The sequence below is a fragment of the Bos indicus x Bos taurus genome, chromosome 13 (genome assembly GCF_003369695.1).
Source record: "Bos indicus x Bos taurus breed Angus x Brahman F1 hybrid chromosome 13, Bos_hybrid_MaternalHap_v2.0, whole genome shotgun sequence".
Lineage (NCBI taxonomy): Eukaryota > Metazoa > Chordata > Mammalia > Artiodactyla > Bovidae > Bos > Bos indicus x Bos taurus.
Window position 1 is genome coordinate 50,296,804 of NC_040088.1, and position 22,199 is coordinate 50,319,002.

Here is a 22,199-nt window from a genome sequence, read left to right on the forward strand (position 1 = left end):
TTTTGCCTTTTCATACCGTTCATGGGGTTCTTGAGGCAAGAATACTGAAGTGGTTTGCCCTTCCCTTCTCCCGTAGACCACGTTCTGTCAGACCTCTCCACCATGAGCCGTCTGTCTTGAGTGGCTGTACATGGCATGGCTCAGTTTCATTGAGTTAGAGAAAGAAGGCTGTGGTCTGTGTGATCAGATTGGCTAGTTGTTCACATGCCACTGGAGGTTGCCAAAAAAAAAAGCAGTATATAAAAAATTTGATCTTTGTCCTAGGTTCCTGACAACTTGCTCCTAAAACCTGTGGAATCTTAGGAGTAATAAGAGTGTTTTTGTATCCCCTCCAGACAGCTATATCCCCATAAAGAATGGGGGCTGTTTGCCAAAGCAGCTAAGTGTGTGATTAGAAGGTTGGCACTTACAAGTGTCTTTGCTGTATCTCTGGGGAAGAAAAAGGGACTGGAGATTGAACTAAGCACCAGTGACCAGTGATTTAAGCACCAGTGACTAGTGTATGTAATGAAACTGGGCTTCCCGAGTCGCTCAGTGGTAAAGAATCGCCTGCCAGTGCAGGAGACATGGGTTCAATCCCTGGGTTGGGAAGATCCGCTGGAGAGGGAAAGGGCAACTCACTCCAGTTTTCTTGCCTGGGAAATCCCATGGACAGAGGAGCCTGGCGGGCTGCAGTTCATGGAGCTACAAAAGAGTTGGGCCAACTGAGCAGCTACACAACAACAACAGTGTGATGAAGTCTCCCTAAAAACCAGTGAAGGACAGGGCTTGGACACTTTCCAGGTTGGTGAACACATCCAGGTGCTGAGAGGGCGGTGCCTCCGTGCCCCCTCCCGTAACTTGCCCCGCATCCCTTTTGTCTGGTTGTATCCTTCATAATCAACTGGTAATCATAAATACACTATTCTCTGGAGTTGTGTGAGTCCTTCTGGTAAACTGTTGAAGCTGAGGCGAGAGTCTTGTGATCTCCCCGTTCACAGCCAGGTGGCGGCCTGGGCAGTGCAGTTGGCACCCAGCTCGGGTCCAGTCTTGTTGGACTGAACCGGTGGATTCTGACGATGACCCCAGGCAGTCTGTCAGAAGGGAACTGAATTGTAGGTTATCCACTTGGTGTCCAGAGAGATTGAGAGTTGCTGGGTGTGAGAAAGAACCCCACACATTTGTTGTCAGAAGTGTTGTGAGTAGAATTAGCCCACCTGCCTACAGCAAGTAGGGTCCACACCGTCTGTGTAGGTGCTTCTCTGCCCAGCCCAGTTCATAAGCTCTGAGCTCGTCTCCCTGCTGTGTCTATAGGCTCTGGTCTTGTTCTGCTGCCCTGGACTCTTCTCTGCTTGTACCCTTGAACTCATTCAATCCTGATTCTTTTTTAATTTTTAATTTATTTTTGGCTGTGTTGGCTCTTTGTTTTTGCTGGATGGGCTTTTCTTCATTTGCAGAGGGCATGGGCTGCTCTCTAATTGCAGTATGCAGGCTTCTCATTGCAGTGTCCTCTCTCGTTGTGGAGCACGGGCTCCAGGGCATGAGGGCTTCAGTAGCTGTGGCACATGGGCTTAGTTGTCCCATGGCATGCGGGATCTTTCCGGATCAGGGATTGAACCTGGGTCCCCTGCACTGGCAGGCAGATTCTTTACCACTGAGCTACCGGAGAAGCCCCATGTCCTGATTCTTGTCTTTGCCTTTATGATCAGACTGTGCATCCTTCTGTGGTCTCTAATCCTTGCAACAGCACGTCGATTCCCCCTTGTCCTCTCTCCCTCTGGTGTAGCCTGTGGACCTGGCCATGCTTGGCTTTTCTCAAACAGTGTACTCGTGTTCTCTGGAGAGACTCTGAGAGTCTTTCTGACTGCAATATCTGTTTTGGTGGATCCCTTTCCCCTGTGCTGTCCTGGTTCCTGGCCATTCCTTCTGTGGTCAGTTCCACCGCCACTCACAGTAGGGACAGGTGGTAAAGGTCAGCCCACGGATTGTGTCAGCACTGGGCAGTTACTCTCTAAAGAGTTGAGAGGGAAGCAGGGAGGCACGTTTGTAATGGCTTACCACCAGTGTGATTCTTACATAGATTTTTATTTTTCATACAAATACTGAGCATAGTGGCTGGCCAAATGAAGCTTTCACAAAATGTTTATTGAATCGAAAGGGCAATAACAGTGGTCATAAATCTACTCCCAAAGATGAGAATGCATCAGTGAGTAAAGACTCAGAGGGTCTTTGCTTTTTAGTCTATTCACATCTCTAAATGCAGTGGTACCTAATGTGTCTTTATCCTTTTTAGTGCTCCCAGTGGCCTTCTCTATTTTGGGTAAAAATCCAGAAATAATCCACAGGAATACTCTTAAGTATCTTGTGTTGAATAGAAAAAGGTTTTTAAAAGGTGGAACATCTTACATTTGACATACCAGTTGAGTGTATTCCTAGAAGTGGAGTTTGTCTTGTTCAGTCTCTTGAGTCATGTCTGACTCTTCACGGCCCCATGGACTGCAGCACGCCGGGTTTCCCTGTCCTTCCCCGTCTCCTGGAGCTTGCTCAAACCTGTGTCCATTGAGTTGGCGATGCCATTTGATTAGACTGTTTAATTTACACTGAGTAATATTAGATTTCCATTTTTCAGAGGTGTGGGCGTAAGAATGACAGAGCCAGTGTATCTCAGTCCTTCGTTTGATAATGTCCTGCCCAGCTACTTATTTTTACAGGTAAGTGTTTGTAAAAACAAATTTTAGTGACATTGAAATATCCCTCAGTGAATTATTTGAAATCTAAGGATTTGTTTTGATTCTGTTCACATTTTTTTTTGCAGTGTATTTTTTATATTTTCTGATCTACCTTTGGTAGCAAGAAAAAGCTGAGATTTTTAACTACGTTTTCCCTCTTCCTTTGCCCAACATTGTTTTAATAGCTTATTGTAATGATTGCTTTCCATCTCAGCATATTAATCCTTAAATAATGCATGCATTTGCTATACATATTAGTGTTCCACATGTGACTGTGAGATTCCAATGGTTTACTATTAGCAGATTTTGGTCAGATGGTTATCAATTGCTGTGATATAACAATTTGTTTTGCTTTATCTAGTTTATGATGTACTTTCATATACAGTAACTGATATGATTTGTTACAATCTACTGGTTAGGTGGCAGTATTTATCATTACTGTTGTTATTATTTCCAATATAAGATGGAGAAGAGGAAAGATTTAACAATATGAATGCAGAGTTCCAAAGAATAGCAAGGAGAGATAAGAAAGCCTTCCTCTGTGATCAGTGCAAAGAAATAGAGGAAAACAATAGAATGGGAAAGACTAGAGATTTCTTCAAGAAAGTTAGAGATACCAAGGGAACATTTCATGCAAAGATGGGCACAATAAAGGACAGAAATGGTATGGACCTAACAGAAGCAGAAGATATTAAGAAGAGGTGGCAAGAATACACAGAAGAACTGTACAAAAAAGATCTTCATGAGCAACATAATCACGATTGTGTGATCACTTACCTAGAGCCAAACACCCTGGAATGTGAAGTCAGGTGGGCCTTAGGAAGCATCACTACGAGCAAAGCTAATGAAAGTGATGGAATTCTAGTTGAGCTCTTTCAAATCCTAAAAGATGATGATGTGAACGTGCTGCACTCAGTATGCCAGCAAATTTGTAAAACTCAGCAGTGGCCACAGGACTAGAAAAGGTCAGTTTTCATTCCAGTCCCAAAGAAAGGCAATGCCAAAGAATGCTCAAACTACCGCACAATTGTACTCATCTCACATGCTAGTAAAGTAATGCTCAAAATTCTCCAAGGCAGGCTTCAATAGTATGTGAACCATGAACTTGCACATGTTCAAGCTGGTTTTAGAAAAGGCAGAGGAACCAGAGATCAAACTGCCAACATCCTCTGGATCATGGAAAAAGCAAGAGAGTTCCAGAAAAACATCTATTTCTACTTTATTGACTATGCCAAAGCCTTTGACAGTGTGTATCAGAACAGGCTGTGGAAAATTCTGAAAGAGATGGGAATACCAGACCACCTGACCTGCCTCTTGAGAAACCTATATGCAGGTCAGGAAGCAACAGTTAGAACTGGACATGGAACAACAGACTGGTTCCAAATAAGGAAAGGAGTACATCAAGGCTGTATATTGTCACCCTGCTTGTTTAACTTCTATGCAGAGTACATCATGAGAAATGCTGGGCTGGAAGAAGCACAAGCTGGAATCAAGATTGCCGGGAGAAATCTCAATAACCTCAGATATGCAGATGACACCACCCTTATGGCAGAAAGTAAAGAAGAACCAAAGAGCCTCTTGATGCAAGTGAAAGAGGAGAGTGAAAAAGTTGGCTTAAAGCTCAACATTCAGAAAACTAAGATCATGGCATCTGGTCCCATCACTTCATGGGAAATAGATGGGGAAACAGTGGAAACAGTGACACACTTTTATATTTCTGGGCTCCAAAATCACTGCAGATGGTGACTGCAGCCATGAAATGAAAAGATGCTTATTCCTTGGAAGAAAAGTTATGATCAACCTAGACAGCATATTAAAAAGCAGAGACATTACTTTGCCAATAGAGGTCCATCTAGTCAAAACTTTGGTTTTTCCAGTAGTCATGTATGGATGTGAGAGTTGGACTATAAAGAAAGTTGAAGGCTAAAGAATTGATGCTTTTGAACTGTGGTGTTGAAGAAGACTCTTGAGAGTCCCTTAGACTGCAAGGAGATCCAGCCAGTCCATCCTAAAGGAAATCAATCCTGAATATTCATTAGAAGGACTAGTGCTGAAGCTGATACTCCAATACTTTGGCCACCTGATGCGAAGAACTGACTCATTGGAAAAGACCCTGATGCTGGGAAAGATTGAAGGCGGGAGGAGAAGGGGATGACAGAGGATGAGATGGTTGGATGGCATCACTGGCTCAATGGACATGAGTTTGATTAAATTCCGGGAGTTGGTGATGGACAGGGAGGCCTGGTGTGCTGCAGTCCATGGTGTTGCAAAGAGTTGGACACGACTGAACTACTGAACTGAACTGAAAGAAGTCAAGTAGAAACAGAAACATTTTATGGATTTGCATGTATCTCTGTCAGATAAATGAAAATGATTCCTGAAAAGTTTAAGATGGCCACTAACTTAAGGCAGTGATATTTGTAACACATAGAACAAGTCATTTAGTAGTGTGTCAGATTTTGGCTTTTTTCTTACACTTAAAATGTGAGTGCTCTCTTGTTTGAAATAATTTTTACTAAAACCTAAAATAAGAAGAAACTACACAAGGACTAAAATTCCATTGAGATGACCACGATTTTAAGACCTTTCAGTGAACAAGCAAAAATCGCTGGAGGTTAAATGGAGAAGGCAGTAAAGAAAGAATAACTTTGTGCCTGCTTTTATTTCCCCACTGCCTTCCAGTGCCTTTACCACCCCCGCTTTTTTTTTTAACAATTAAAAAAATGTTTATTTTTGGCTGTGTTGAGTGTTCTTTGCTGTGTGGGCTTTTCTCTAGTTGTGGTGAGTGAGGGCCACGCTCTAGTTGTGGTGTGCCAGCTTCTCATTGTGGTGCCTTCTTTTGTTGTGGGCACAGGCTTCAGGAGTTGTTGCACATGGGCTTAGTCTCTGTGGCACATGGAGTCTTCCCATACCAGGGATTGAACCCGTGTCCCCTGGATTGGCAGTGGATTCCTATCCGCTGTGCCACCAGGGAAGTCCTCAGAGCCTTTAAATACCATCGTGTTAACAAGGAATTTATTTCAAACCACAGTCTGTATAGACCATTTTCTATGTAGCTGTATTTTTTAAAAGCTAAAAAATGTTCAGCTGTTGCTGAAAGTCACAGATGTCAATCAGTTCATCAGAAATACCTTAAGCGTCGTCTGAACTCCTTTGCTCCCGATGTTCCTTTCAGATCACGACAAAAGTGAAAACGTAAAAGGTTTCCCTAGACCCAGATGTCGAATGTTCCTTAGGATCTATCTCATCAAGCAGGCAGTGGACAGATTTATTTGCTTTCTTTCCTATCCATTGATTCAACATTTAAAAAAAAAAAATTACTTCCCAAGTGGTGTCCTGTGATGTAACGTGTTAGAAATGTAAACATTGATCTTTCCGTTCAGGTCTTTATATTTTGTGAGCAGCAGGTTCACTCCTGGTGTCTTCAACATCATTGGTTTAGCCCATCCAATAGAATTCTTTGTTGGGAACAAGATTGACAAAATGAGCAAGATGATTGGACATGGCATAAAAAGCCGAAATTGCAGCTATATCCCAGGTACCTTCTTGGTTGAGGCTGTGCACCTGCAGCTTTTTGAAACAGTCATCTATTACATCATCAGCTTGGGAAATAGCGAGCACCCTTTCCAGCATTGCCTTTTCCTGGGCAGGGAGGTCAGACTTTCTCTAGTTAACGCAGACCTGGTCAGAGAGCGCTGGCTTCTTCAAGAAGACCCTTTACTGGGCACTGTGGACGACCACGCTATGTGACCACGTTGGCTAGGCTGATCACCCAAATGAGAGCTCCCTGTCAGCTTTGCTGCGCTGGTCTGTTTCCTTTTTCAGGTGGCATTGTAATAAGCAAAAAAGCTCTGAATTTCAATGGCCAGTGAAACAGCACTTTAAATACATTTGGTAAAAATCCTGTCATCAGCCACACGACACTGAGGCTGCAGAGCGCTGACATGTGCGTTGGTCTTAATACTCGGTATACGCCCTTCTGTGCACAGAGAGAAGGAGAGCTTGCTTGTCTGTGTCTCCTTCCTCACCATTGGTTTTCTCTTTTGAAGGGGTGATCTTGGATTTACTTGAGCATTGTAACCCTCTCAAATTTCTGAGTACCTATGAATCGATGTGTTTCAGCGTAAGAATGAATGGAAACCTTTGAACTTAAAAAATAGCACACATGTTGGATTTCCCTGGTGGTCCAGTGGTTATGACTTCATGCTCACAGAGGAGGGGGTACAGATCCAATCCCTGGATGCCTCTTGGTGTGGCCTGAAACACTAAAAAAATGAATAAATAAAAAATAGCCCTATGTTTCTTAACCTCTTATTTTTTTTCCTGCCAAGCAATTTTTAAAATAAATGATTATGTAATGTTATTCTATCATACTGAAGACTGACCCATCATCCTCCAGTCTTTATATAATGAATACTAATAATGTGTTAATTTAATAAAAATTTATACCTATAAATGGAGATACTTTTGGTTTGTGTAATCTTTCATAATATACTTGTGAGTGCTAACCAGAAATAGCTAAAATGTTTTCACTTTCTGTTGCTGAAGTGTGGTCATGGTGGGGAGATAGGAACCCAGATATGCCTTTAAGAGGCATCAGTGGCATAAAACGAAGATTCTTCGGTCGGAATTAGCAAAGCATCTCATATGGCAAGGTTTTGTACATTTTCTGGGTAAAGATACAAAGCTTTTTCACACTTATAAGACATATCTTGCTTTCAGAATGTTGAGAACCACTGAATTGAAAAAGGACAGTGTGCATTTTTTGGTGAATTGGTTGGGGAAATGCGTCATATGTGTGTGTGTGTGTGTGTATGGATGCCTTGTGAGATCACAAGATACTCTGGGAAATTGAGAATTTTCTGACACTGGTATGTTTACAATAAACATACTCTTGGCTGAGGATGTTGTACTGGGTTACCTCTGGTAATCTCTTCTTAAAATTATTTGTTTTTTCATGGCTGCTCTGGGTCTTTGTTACTGAGCATGAGCTTTATCTCATTGTGGTGCGGGGGCTACTCTCTAGCTGCGGTGTGCCAGTTTAGTTGCTCTGCGGCAAGTGGGATCTTCTGGACCAGGGATCGAACCTATGTCCTCAGCGTTGGCAGGCAGATTCTTAAGCACAGAAGTCCCTCCAGTAATCTCTACTTTCTCTGTTTCTGAAATTTAAAGTGATCTAGAGTCACTGACAGCTGATCATTTTATTTTTTCCTTATAGAATTTGCCATCTGCTGTAGTAAGCCATGTTCTGGATCCTCAGCCTGGAGAGAAGATTCTAGATTTGTGTGCAGCACCCGGAGGCAAAACAACACACATTGCAGCACTGATGCACGATCAGGTGAGGCCGTCCGTGTGCAGAACTGCCCATGGTGCACTGTGTCCCTGTCATGAAAGAGAAGTCTGTCCTTGGGTAACTGTAGCTCAGATTTTACTGCTTTTTCCTTCATGTGCATATTTGCTTGTGGCTTTGTAACCACTCTGTGCTTCAACTGAGATTCTTCAGCTCAAGAAAAGTTTGCGAGTTGATGTTACCTTTCCTGTTTGTTTCAAATTCCATAAAACCAGATGGTTCCTAAAATATACATGCTAGTAGCTTCAGTTACAATAGCTTTATTTCTTCAAAAAATTATTTTATATTGGAGTGTAGCTGATTAATAATGTTGTGATAGTTTCAGGTGGACAGCAAAGGGATCTAAAATGAGGCAATGAACTTATAGCTTTCTTGATCAAGAGTCAGATTTTAATTGATTGCTGGACTGATTTTAAAAAAGACTTATCCTTACGATGAGTACTGGGGTACACCAATAAACCAGAGTGACCAAAATGTCCTTCTTCATGGAGCTTACGCTCCAGTAAAGGGACACAGATAACAAATGAGTAGAAGATAAGGCATATGTAATTGTGGTGAGGGCTGTGGTGAAACACAAAGGGAGGGCCCTGGGGCTTGGGAATATGGCGAGACGGGAGAGTGAGTTTGCAGTTTCATGTGGGTAGCAAGGGAGAGCCCCCCTGCGAAGGTGGTATTTGGGGAAGATTTACAGGTGTGAAGGATGTTCCAGTGAGAGGAAATCATAAGGGTGAATGTGCTGAGGCTGGAGGCTGTCTTGACTTTTATGGGGAACCTGAAGTAGTTTTGCTGTGTGGACTAAGTGACGAGGGAGAGAATCAGAGAAATGGGGTCAGGCCCGAGGCATTTTGGTGGAGGAGCTTTGCCAGGGTCTGAGGGGACTTCACACCTGCTCCAGAGATGGGAGATTGCTTCTTACATTGGCCAAGGCCTCAGACAAGCTGTAAGAGGGCGGAATAGATGCAGAGAGACCACTTAGGAGACAGTAGGTCAGGGGACATCACAGAGCGGGTGAGAAGTTGGGCAGGTTCTGGCTATATTTTCAAGCTGGAGCTGTTAGGAGTTGTTGGTGGGTTGGACGTGGGTTGTGAAATGAGAGAGTAACTGAGGGTGACTCCTTAGGGTTTTGGCCAGAGAACCTAGAGAAACAGAGCTGCTGGATTGGGAGGATTCTGCAAGGAGTGCATTTGGCAGGGAAAAATCAGCCATGTTGTTCAGTTCCTCAGTCGTGTTCAGCTCTTTGCGACCCCATGGACTGCAGCACACCAGGCTTCCCTGTCCGTCACTATCTCCTGAAGTTTGCTCAAATTCAGTTACTGATGCCATCCAGACATCGCATCCTCTGTTGTTCCCTTCTCCTCCTGCGTTCAGTCTTTCCCAGCATCAGGGTCTTTTCCAGTGAATTGGCTCTTCATATCAGGTGGCCTTTGGCTTTAGCATCAGCTTTGTTTAAAAGCAGCCACACAGCCTGGGTGGCTTACGGCTTACTCCTGAGTCCATTCTGGAGTCTGTGTGATTCAGTTGATCCCAGCCTGCCTGGCTCTAGCACTGGGTCAGTGATGGGTTAGCCAGAGGTTCTGATGACCTTGATGGGCTCACCCACTTGGGTTGGATGGCATTGGCTCAGCTGAGGCCACTGGAGTGTCTTGCTTCTGGTTCCTGCGTCTCTCAGCTTCCGGTGGGGCCAGGGTGTTCGCCCAGCAGAGGGTAGTAGTGATGATCAGCAGTGGCAGAGGACAATGCAGAACAAGGATGCTGCTGGAGTGCTTTTTGCATCTCTGCCTACATTACCTTTGCTGTCATCCTATTGGCCAGTGGCTGAGACCAGCTGGGACCAGCCGAGTGTTGAAAGGTCAACAGCAGAGGATGAGAATATGTGAAGACTTAAAAAATTGGGGCTGTTTAGGCAATGTCCCCGTGGGCCAGCACCCCTGGAACCTGAATAGAAATAACTGAGTCAGAATTGAATCCCAGATTTCATTACTGCTTTTGATTTGTTGTCATTGTTGATTTGTTTTAATGTAGTTAATCAGACTCTGTGTAAGTGTAGCCTCCTGGCTCGTACTTCTGTAAAAGCAGCCTTCAGCCAGCATACTTTCTCCTTCATTGTAGTTACACTGGAACCTTATTCTGGTAGTTTTTGCCTACTTTTCCAGTTCTACTTGCTTGAAATGGTTTTCCTGTCCATCACAGTATTAATTGGAACTGTGCAGACTGCTCAACCTGGTGTCACCTCCAGGAACATGATCAGCAAATCTTCAGTACTGTATAGTCTATGCAGTCAGTGCATATGTCACACAAGAAGGGAAAAAAAGCAAAATACAATGAACAGTGTGTGTCACTATCTCTGCAGAACCATTTCACAGAGTATTTTAAAATACCATGTGAATATCACAGTTCAGTTCAGTTGCTCAGTCACATCCGACTCTTTGCGACCTCATGGACCGCAGCACGCCAGGCTTCCCTGTCCATCACCAACTCCCGGAGCTTGCTCAAACTCATGTCCATCGAGTCAGTGATGCCATCCAGCCATCTCATCCTCTTTCGTCCCCTTCTCCCGCCTTCAATCTTTCCCAGCATCAGGGTCTTTTCAAATGAGCCAGTTCTTGGCATCAGGTGGCCAAAGTATTGGAGCTTCAGCATCAGTCCTTCCAATGAATATTCAGGACCGGTTTCCTTTAGGATGGACTGGTTGGATCTCCTTGCAGTCCAAGGGACTCTCGAGAGTCTTCTCCAACACCACAGTTCAAAAGCTTCAATTCTTCAGTGCTCAGCCTTCTTTATGGTCCAACTCATCACATACATGACTTCTGGAAATACCATAGCTTTGACTATGAATATCACAGCCTGTTCAGAAAACTGTAGCCTCTTCTCTTTAATGACTTTTTTAAAAGATTTTTTTTTATATGGACCATTTTTAAAGTATTGAATTTTTGCAGTATTATTTCTGTTTTTTCATGTTTTCTTTTTTTGGCTGCGCCGCTGCATGTGTGATCTTAGCTCCCCAGCTGGGGATCAAACCTGCGCCCCCCACCCCCCCCCCCGCCACCGCCTCCTTGGAACATGAAGTCTTAACCACTGGACTGCCAGGGAAGTCCCTGTTGATTTTGACTTAAAGTGTTTCCATGTAAAATTATTTTTGAACTATTTTTTTATAGTTCAGAACATTTTGCTGTGATACAGGATTATATTTTTCTGTCTTTAGTTGTCAGAATTCACATGAATTTTTGTTACATGTACATAGCTCAGAAAGTACTGGGATAAAGGCTGGATTTTACAAGTAACATTCGTTTGCATCTCAGAGTTCTAGAAGGCAAATGTCTCAGAAAAACATGCTCTTCCAGAGGTGAGCAGGGCATATCAAATTGGTGATATTTTAATACTTATCTCAAATGGATATTTTAAAGTTTCTTTGCGTGGTAAGTCGCTTCATTTGTGTCTGAGTCTGTGACCCCATGGGCTGTAGCCCGCCAGGCTCCTCAGGCAAGAACACTGTAGTGGGCTGCCATGCTCTCCTCCAGGGGATCATCCAGACCCAGGGATTGAACCCATGTCTCCTACATCTATCTCCTGCATTGGCAGGCAGGTTCTTTACCACTAGTACCACCTGGGAGAAGATTGCTAACACTGCTGTTCAGTTTTGAGTTCTGTGGAGTAAAAGTAGATGGGCATTATAAGAAAATTATCTGGCAAGATTGTGTTCTTTAAAAGGAAATGCTTAATAGGTAGTTGATGTAAAGTTAGTGTACATTTGAATGATGAATTCACCTTTAGAACTGGGGGAAACAGAGTGGGGAAGAGTATAATTATTCATGAGATCTTTTTTTTGATAATTTTCATGATTCCTTTGTATTTGCACTTTTTTATGTTTCTTTTCTTTTTTTTTTTAGGGAGAAGTGATAGCACTGGATAAAATATCCAAAAAAGTAGAAAAAATAAAGCAGAATGCATTATTGTTAGGATTGAATTCCATCCGGGCATTTTGCTTCGATGGAACAAAGGCCCTTAAACTTGATATGGTTAAGGACACAGACGGTGAGTTAAATTTTATCTTTGAAAGGTTTCTGTAATTGGCATTTACAGTCAGATTTTGCTGCCTTTGTGCCAGCCCCTAAATATCCATAGGGCCTTGAAACTCTGTCGTGGGTCTAAGATATTTTGGCATAGTAGATGTCTTTTTTGCTTTTCATCTCATCTTTGAATATCCAGTTTTAAATACAGAATCAAACCTCCAAGACTTGGTCAAACTCTTCGTTCTTAGCCTGTTTTAGTTTCGTATTACAGCTCAGGAAGTTGAGATTCTATATAAGCCTTTCAGTTTTATGATTCTTCACGCTTCATTTTTCTTGAGGAATTGGTGATATATAGAACTAGAAAGGAAAAACTGCAATGATTCTTGTTCTGGAATAAAATATTGCATTGGTTAAATCACTCTATTTCTCTGTCTTTGTTTCTATTTAGACTTTATTTCATAAATTACTCAAGGAACTTGCGTATTTTAATCAATTATGGGCATTGTTTTCCTGGAATGTTTATTGATTAGATGCTGTTCAATTCATGTGATTTATAAAAAGCAGTTTTTTAACTGGAGGATAATTGCTTTACAATTTGGTGTTTCTGCTGTACAACACTGTGAATCAGCTGTACGTATACACGTATCCCCTCCCTCCTGAGCCTCCCTCCCACCCGCATCCCACCCCTCTAGGTCACTACAGAGCGCCGGGCTCCCAGTGTTATGCAGAAACTGCCGCTCGCTGTCTGTTTTACCCATGGTAGTGTGTATATGTCAGCACTGCTTTCTCAATTTGTTCCATTCTCTCCTTCCCTGCTGTGTGCACAAGTGTGTTCTCTACATCTGTCTCTTCCTCTCCTGCAGATAGGTCATCAGTACCATTTATCTAGTTTCCATATATATGTGTTAATGTATGATATTTGTTTTTCTCATTTACTTCACTCTGTGTGACAGACTCTGGGTTCATCCACATCACTGCACATGACCCAGTTTGGCCACTTTTTCTGCCTGAGTAATATTCCATTGATACATGTATCACATCTTCTTCGTGTGTTCATCTCTCTGTAGACATCTAGGTTGCTTCCATGTCCTGGCTACTGTAAATAGGGCTGCAGTGAATGTTGGGGCACGTGTGTCTTTTTGAATTTCGGTTTTCTCAGGGTTGTGCCCAGTAGTGGGATTGCTGGGTCACATGGTAGTTCTATTTTGAGTTTTTACAGAACCTTCGTACTGTTCTCTGTGGTGGTTATATCAGTTTACAGTCCCACCAACAGTAAAAGAGGGTTCCCTTTTATCCACACCCTCTCCAGTAGTTATTATTTGTAGATTGTTTGATGATAGCCATTCTGACTGGTGTGTGGAGATAACTCCTTGTAGTTTGATTTGCATTTCTTTAATAAGGAGGGATGTTGAGCATCTTTTTTTTTTTTGAGCATCTTTTTATGTGTTTGTTGACCATCTATAAGTCTTTGGAGAAATACCTGTTTTGGCCTTCCACCCATTTTTCGATTGAGTTGTTTGTTATTTTGATATCGAGCTTCATGAACTGCTTCTATGTTTTGGAGATTAATCCTTTGTCTCTTGTTTCATTTGCAATTATTTTCGCACAGTCTGAGGGTTGTCTTTGTGTCCTGTTTATGGTTTCCTTTTCTGTGCAGGGGCTTTTAAGTTTTGGTCCCATTTGTTTATTTTTATTTCAGTTACCCTAGAAGGTGGGTCAGAGAGGATCTTGATGCCATTTATGTCGAAGAATGTTCCTCCTGTTTTCCTCTAAGAGCTTTATAGTGTCATATCTTACTATAGGTCATGGGTCTTATTTTACGTCTTTACTCCATTTTGAGTTTATTTTTGTGTCTGGTGTTAGAAAGTGTTCTGGTTTTATACTTTTACATGTGAAATGTGAAAGTGAAGTTGCTCAGTTGTGTCCGACTCTTTGCGACCCCATGGACTGTAGCCTACTAGGCTCCTCCCTCCATGGGATTCTCCAGGCAAGAATACTGGAGTGGGGTGCCATTTCCTTCTCTAGGGGATCTTCCCGACCCGGGGATCGAACCCGGGTTTCCTGCATTCCAGGAAGACGATTTAACCTCTGAGCCACAGGGAAGCCCTGTAGCTGTCCAGTTTTCCAAGCACCTCTTATTGAAGAGACTGTCTTTTCTCCATTGTATATTCTTGCTTGATTCATGTGACTTAAAAATTTTTATTTTATATTTGAGTATAGGTGCTTAACAACCTGTTCGTTTCAGGTGTACAGCAAAGTGGTTGTTGTATATATCAGTTCAGTTCAGTTGCTCAGTTGTGTTCAACTCCTTGTGACCCCGTGGACTGCAGCATGCCAGGCCTCCCTGTCCATCACCAGCTCCTGGAGTTTACTCAAACTCATGTCCATTGAGTTGGTGATGCCATCCAGCCGTCTCACCCTCTGTCATCCCCTTCTCCTCCTGCCTTCAATCTTTCCCAGCATCAGGGTCTTTTCAAATGAATCAGTTCTTCACATCAGGTGGCCAAAGTATTGGAGTTCAGCCTCAGCATCAGATATATGTATACATGTATCTATTCTTCTCCAGTTTAGGTTATTACAGAGTATTGAGCAGAGCTCCTTGTGCTATACAGTAGGCCCTTGTTCGTTATCTAATTTGAATATAGCATTGTGTGTATGTCAGTCCCAAACTCCCAGTCGATCCCTCCTCCACACCCTTTCCCTTTAGCAATCATAAATTTGTTCTCTAAGTTTGTGAGTCTGTTTCTGTTTTGTAAATGAGTTCATTCGTATCGTTGTTTTGGATTCTGCATATGAGTAATGTCATAGGATATTTATCTTTGTCTGATTTGAGTTCATTTAGCATGATAATCTCCAGGTCCATTCATGTTACCACAAATGGCATTATTTAGTTCTTTTTAATGGCTGAGTAAATACTCCATTGTATATGTACACCACATCTTCTTTATCCATTCATCAGTCACTGGACATTTAGATTGGTTCCATGTATTTGCTGTTGTAATGGTGCTGAACATTGGGTGCATGTATCCTTTTGAATCATGTTTTTCTCTGGTTATAGGCCCAGAAGTAGGGTTGCTGGATTATATGGTAGCTCTGTTTTTAGTTTTTTAAGGAACCTCCATACTGTTCTCCATAGTGGCTGTACCAGTACATTCCCACCAACAGTGTAGGAAGGTTCCTCTTCCTCCACATCCTCTCCACCATTTATTGTTGGCCGTTTATTGATGATGGCCACTCTGACTGGTATGAGGTGATATCTTATTGTAGTTTTGATTTGCATTTCTCTAATAATTAGTTATATTGAGTATCTTTTCCTGTGCCTCTTGGCCATCTGTGTGTCTCCTTGGATAAATGTTTTTTTAGAGTTTTTTTTTCCCATTTTTTGATTAAGTTTTTTTTTTTTTTCAGACATTGAGTCATATGGCCTGTTTGTAAATTTTGGAGATTAATCCCTTGTTGGTCACATGGTTTGCAAACATTTTCTCCCATTCTTTGGGTTGCCTTTTGTTTATGGTTTGCTTTGCTCTACAGAATCTTCTGCGTTTAACTAGGTCCCATTTGTTTGCTTTCTTTTTGTTTTCATTATTCTAGGAGATGGATTGAAAAAGATATTGCTGTGATTTATATCAGATAGTGTTCTGCCTATGTTTTTCTCTAAGAGTTTTATATTATCTGGTCTAACATTTAGGTCTTTAATCCATTCTGAGTTTATTTTTGTGTATGATGTTAAAGAATGTTCTTTAATTTCATTTTTTTACATGTAGCTGTCCCATTTTATCAGCGCTATTTATGGAAGAGGCTGCCCTTTCTCCATTGTAAAGACTTTCTTCCTTTGCTGTAGATTAATTGCCCATAGTTACATAGGTTTATTTCTTGGCTTTCTGCCTGTTCCATTGATCTGTATTTCTTTGTTAAATGCTAGTACCGTACTATTCTGATCACTATATCTTTGTAGTATAGTCTGAAGTCAGGGAGCCTGATTCCTCCAGCTCTGTTTTTCTTTCTCAAGATTGCTTTGGCTGTTTGGGGCCTTTTGTGTTTCCATACAAATTTTAAGATTTTTTTCTCTAGTTCTGTAGAAAATACCATTGGTAATTTGCATTAAATCTACATATTGCTTTGAGTAGTATAGTCATTTTGACAATATTGATCTTCCAATTGGAGAACATGGTATATCTTTGCATCTGTTTGTGTCATCTTTTCTCTAGAAAGAGAGCGAGGGCTGCTCTTCATTGCAATGCAGTAATTCTCCTGATGGTGGCAGAGGATGGGCGTTGGCTCAGTAGATGTGGTGCATGGAGTTAGTTGGCCCCTGGCATGTGGAATCTTCCTGGTCCAGGAGTCGAACCCATGTCCCCTGCATTACAGGTGGATTCTTAACCACTAAACCGCCAGGAAAGCCCATGATGGAAATTTTGAAATTGGGAATTATGAGTCTTTCAAGTTAGTTCATCTGCAGTTTCTTCTTTGCTAATCTGGATGCCTTTTGTTCCATTTCATTGCCTCATTGCTCTTTCTAGAACCTTAGTACAATGCTGAGTAGAAGTGGTGACAGGGATCCTCCATATCTGGTTCCTGATTAGTCTTTTTTCAGGTGGCTTAAAACTGTAGGTTTCTCATAGATAGCCTTTATCAGGTTGAGAAATTTACTACTATTTCTGGTTTGTTGGATATTTTAAATCATGAAATGGTGTTGGATTTTGTCAGATGCTTTTTCTGTATCTTACTCAGATGATCATGTGGTTTTTTACCTTTATTCGATTACTTTTCACATTTTTGAATCAACCTTTCATTCCTGAGACACATCCCACTTGGGCATAGTGTATAATCTTTTTCATATATTGTTGGATTGAGTTTGCTTGTATTTCGTTGAGAATATTTGTGTCCATGTTTGTAAGAGATACTGGTCTGTGGTTTTCTTTCTTGGGATATCTTTGTCAGGTTTTGGTGTCTCTGGTCTCATAGAATGAGTTGGAAATTATGCTTTTCTCTTACGTTTTTGAAAGAATTTTTGAAGACTTGGTATTATTTAAGTTCGGTGGATTCATCAGTGAAGTCGTCTGGGCCTGGGCTTTTCTTTGTGGGATTTAAAAAAATGTTTGAGTCTCTGCTTATTATAGGTTTATTCACATTTTCTCTTTCTTGTGTCAGTTTCAGTAGTTTGTGTATCTTTTTAGTAATTTGCGCATTTAAGTTATTTATATAGTTTATTGGAGAAGGAAATGGCAACCCACTCCAGTATTCTAAAATTCCATAGACAAGAGGAACCTGGTAGGCTGCAGTCCATGGGGCCACAAAGAGTCAGACACAACTGAGCAATTAAACAGCAACAGTACAGTTTATACTATTCCTTTAGAATCAGTTTTACTTCTTTAAGACCAGGAGCAGTGTCCCCCTTTAATTACCAATTTTAGTATTTTGAATCTTTCTTTCCGTCTAGCTAAAGTTTTGTCAATATTGTTGATGTTTTTCAAAGAGCCAGCTTTCAGTTTTGTTGAATCTCTCATTTTTCTTTTCTCTGTTACATTAATTTCCACTCTGATTTTTATTGTTTTCTTTTTTTTCTGCTTTATTTTTACTTTGCTCATCTTTTTTCAGTGTCTTAAGAATGGAAGGACTGAGTTGTTGGTTTGAGATTTTTTGATGTAGGTATTTATAGTTATAATTGTCCCTCTGAACATTATTTCACCACTTCCTGTAAGATTTAGTATGTTGTGTTTTCATTCACATCAGAGCATTTTATGATATATACCTGTCATTTCTTTGACCTATGGTTATTTAGGAGCATGTTTTAAAATTTTCACGTCCTTGGAATTTCCTAAATTTCATTCTGTTGATAACTTTTATTTTCATTTTGTTTCAGTGGGAGAACAAATATTGTATGAGTTTAACCTTTGTTAAATTTGTTGAGCTTTGTAGTATGGTCTTGCCTATGGTTTGTCCTAGAAAATGATCCCTGTGCATTGGAGAGGAGTATGTATTCTACTGTTACATAGAGTTTTCTGTGGGAAAATCTATCTGGTAGGTCTAGTTGGTTTATAATGTTGAAAGTGTTTTCTTTCCTTTTTGGTCTTCTGCTTCTTTGTTCTTTTCATTAGTAGTGGTTCTGTTTTTAATTTTTTTTTTAGGAACCTTTATACTGTTTCCCATCATGGTTGCATGAGTTTACATTCCCACCAACAGTGTAGGGGGGTTCCCTTTTCTCCACATCCTTGCCAACATTTGTTACTTGTCTTTTTAACTATAGCCATTCTTCCCTGGTGGCTCAGTAGTAAAGAATCCACCTGCAATATTGGAGACTTAAGTTCAGTCCCTGGGTCGGGAAGATCCCCTGGAGAAAGGAATGGCAACTCACTCCAGTGAAGAATACTCCAGTATTCTTGCCTGGAGAATCCCATGGACAGAGGAGTGTGGTGGGCTACAGTCTATGGGGTCGCAAAGAGTTGGACATGACTGAGGCAGCTGAGCATACATGCATTCTGATAGATGTGGGGTGGTATCTCATTGTAGTTTTTATTTGCGTTTGCCTGATGATTTGTGATGTTGAGCATCTCTTCATGTGTCTGTTGGCCATCTGTTTGTCGTTGGAAACATGCCTGTTCAGGTTCTCTGCTCATTTAAAAGAAAAAGATTTATTTATTTGTTTTTGGCCACGCTGGGTCTTCATTACTGCATGCGGGCTTTTTCAGTTGGGGTGAATGGGGGCTGCTCTTAGTTGTGGCATGCGGGCTTCTCATTGTGGTGGCTTCTCTGGTTGTAGAGCACAGAGTCTAGGGTTTGTGGGCTTCAGTAGTTGTGGCTCATGGGCTCTAGAGCCCTGGCTCGTGGTTGTGGTGCATGGGCTTAGTTGCTCTGCAGCATGTGGGATCGTCCTGGATCAAGGTTCAAATCTGTGTCCCCTGCATGGGCAGGTGGGTTCTTAACCATCAGATCACCAGGGAAGTCCTCTGCTCAATTTTTTAATTGAGTGGCTTTTGGTTTTTTGATACTGAGTTTTATGAGTTCTTTGTGTACTTTGGATTTTAACCCTTATGAGACAGCTCGTTTACTCCAATGGGTTGTCTTTTCATTTTGTTGGTAGTTTTTTCTGTGCCAGCAGCTTTTAGGTTTGATTAGGTCCCATTGGTTTACTTTTGCTTTTGTTTTTCTTGGCTGAGGTGAAACAAAATTGCTAAGCTTTCTATAAGAGTGTACTACCTGTGTTCTCTAAGAGGAGTTTTGTGGTTTCTGATCATACATTTAGGACTTTTATCCACTTTGAGTTTTTTAAAAAATATACAGCATGAGAAAATGTTCTAACTTCATTCTTTTGCATGTTGTTGTCCAGTTTTCCCAAAATCACTTATTGAAAACTTTATTTTTCTTCCTCTGTATATTTTAGCCTTCTTTGCCATAGGTTCATTGACTGTAAGTGCACGGGTTTATTTCTGGATTCTCCACAAAGTTTAGGGGAGAGGCTCCCTGGAGCCAGGATTCAAAACTCCAAGGAAAGGGGTGTTCCTAGCTGCTACTCAGGATTGAGAGCAGGTGATCTCAGGTAGCTGGAACTTGCCACTTGAGGCAGGGGCCTCTATCCACTTTGTGATACTTCAGGGAAAAAGCTGGAAACTGTAGCTGCTGAGGCAAAGGGCTGTGCCTGGGGTTGTTTAGACAGAAACAACAAGCCTTTGGGAAGGATCGTCTCCTGTCCTCCACCCCTCTTATTGTCCACCCTCTATCCACCTTCATTGCTTCTCTGCCTCCTGTTGGTGAATCTTGAAATCAACAGGCAAAGAAGTATCGTAGTTCAGAGTTCCCACCTCAGCATCACACAGCAGAGTAGAAATGGGTTAACTTGGAGCTCAGGAAAATAGAGCTTAATTACGAGCACATTTGGAGCAGAACTTGAAATAGGTTCAAATATCTATATAAATTTAGCATATGATAAAATTAGCATTTCAAACCTAGAGGGAAAAGTAAATTTGTCAATAAATAGTTCTTAGATGATTTTTTTTTGCAGTGTGGGGAAAGGATTATACACAAAAGTAACTTCAACATGGATTAAAGCTCACTGTCAGGAATTAGGCTGGGATGGTAACAAGAAGCAGATATAGATGAACATTTATTTGATTTCATAAGGGGGAGGATTTTGAAGCATGAAAGCAAACATAGAACTCAGCAAAGAAAAAGAGAAATTTAATACCTAACATTTCCTGTGGTCATGTATGGATGTGAGAGTTGGACTGTGAAGAAGGCTGAGTGCCGAAGAATTGATGCTTTTGAACTGTGGTGTTGGAGAAGACTCTTGAGAGTCCCTTGGACTGCAAGGAGATCCAACCAGTCCATTCTGAAGGAGATCAGCCCTGGGATTTCTTTGGAAGGAATGATGCTAAAGCTGAAAGTCCAGAACTTTGGCCACCTCATGCGAAGAGTTGACTCATTGGAAAAGACTCTGATGCTGGGAGGGATTGGGGGCAGGAGGAGAAGGGGACGACAGAGGATGAGATGGCTGGATGGCATCACTGACTCGTTGGACGTGAGTCTGAGTGAACTCCGGGAGTTGGTGATGGACAGGGAGGCCTGGCGTGCTGTGATTCATGGGGTCGCAAAGAGTTAGACATGACTGAGCGACTGAACTGAACTGATGTATGTTTAAAAACCTATGGCAGATGGCAAATTGTGGGGAATATTTGTAAAATATTTAAGAAAGGTGAGATTAATATCCTTGATGTACAAAGAGCTCTTCTAAACAAACCAGTGAGAAAAAGGTAACTTCCAGTAGAAAGGCAACAAGGACAGTGTGACAATATAATGGGGGAAAATAAAAGGTCTATAACATAATTACACTCATGCTATTGGTAGTGTAAATTGGCATATCTTTCGAGAGGATTTTATCAGTGTGTATTAACACATTATTGACCAGGGAATTTTTGTAGAAACTAATGCCTGTGGCCAGCAATTTGTTAAGTTTCTGGTCAATCACATTCAGGTAACAAAAGATGTATTAATAAGTCTTTGGTCAATAAGTTGTTAAAAATTTTTAAATTTTAAAATAAATTTTAAAAATGCTTACCTTGATAAGATATTTCTTTGGAGGCAATTGATAAGAAAGCAAGAATGGTTGTAGATAGAGAAAAGTTTAAATTGATAAGAGCTTGTGTCTAATAGCTTTGCAGTCAGAGAAAAGCAGAAGGTTCTCTTGGGATGTGACTTGAAACATTGCAGTGGGTGCCGTAGGAAATCAGCTAACTTAGTGTAAAATCAGTTAGCAGTAATATCTTACAGTTAGGGAGCATAAGCAGACCCATTTGGTTTCATGACTTTCTCCAGTAACACTAAACAGATGAGAAGTTGGAGTGGAGAAAGTTATGTAAGTGAATGCAAAGGGAAACCCATGGGAGATCGGATTTGGGGATATGTAGACTCGTTCTAGAGCACAGCCTTGTTCATGGCTACAGTAGTGAGGAGACCGAGGAATTGTAGAACTGGTATGTTTGACTAGAACCTGAAAGGTACCCTCTCTTTCTGGGGCTGTCTGGAGTAAGATTTCCTAAGAAAATATCAGCCCTTAGAACGACTAGAATCAATTTCAGGTCCTAGCTTTGATGAAGTGTGGCTTCTGACATTGAGGGTGCTAAGTCTCGCTTGATTAAACCTTGGCTTGTGCTGTATCAGTTTATTCAATAATAATGACGTCTTTAACTTTTTTACATGTAAATCAGTCAGCTTAACCAGCTACTTGGCTGAATGGAGAAGTTGTTTCTCATTACTTTCTATTCTAGACTATGATCTTAAATTCCTGATGATTGCATCTGCCTCAGGAGTTTTCTGTGTTAATAGGGCAGAGAGCAAATAAGTTTAAAAAAAAAAAAAAACTTTTATGGGAGGACTTCCATGGTAGCTCAGCTGGTAAAGAATCTGCCTGCAATTCAGGAGATCCTGATTTGATTCCTGGATCAGAAAGATCCCCTGGAGAAGGGATAGGCACCCACTCTAGTATTCTTGGGCTTCTCTGTTGGCTCAGATGGTAAAAAATCTGCCTGCAGTGTGGAAAACCTGGGTTTGACTCCTGAGTCAGGAAAACCCATGCCTGGAGGAGGGCATAGCAACCCACTCCAGTATTTTTGCCTAGAGAGTTCCCATGAACAGAGG

The 22,199-nt window shown here is 41.4% G+C and overlaps 1 protein-coding gene across 4 annotated transcripts in view; it reads left to right on the forward strand.

Annotated features, from left to right (window-relative positions):
- Nucleotides 1–22,199, forward strand: part of NSUN6 (NOP2/Sun RNA methyltransferase family member 6) — an 87,912-nt gene that overhangs the window by 43,252 nt on the left and 22,461 nt on the right. For all 4 annotated transcript variants that reach the window (XR_003514167.1, XM_027559822.1, XM_027559823.1 and 1 more), the window contains 3 exons: nt 2,609–2,690; nt 7,927–8,046; nt 11,946–12,090. Coding sequence is in view for 3 of the 4 variants with exons in the window: in XM_027559822.1 (XP_027415623.1) it covers nt 2,609–2,690; nt 7,927–8,046; nt 11,946–12,090 (347 nt within the window). In the remaining variant the exon portion in view is untranslated. The remainder of the gene's footprint in view (nt 1–2,608; nt 2,691–7,926; nt 8,047–11,945; nt 12,091–22,199) is intronic.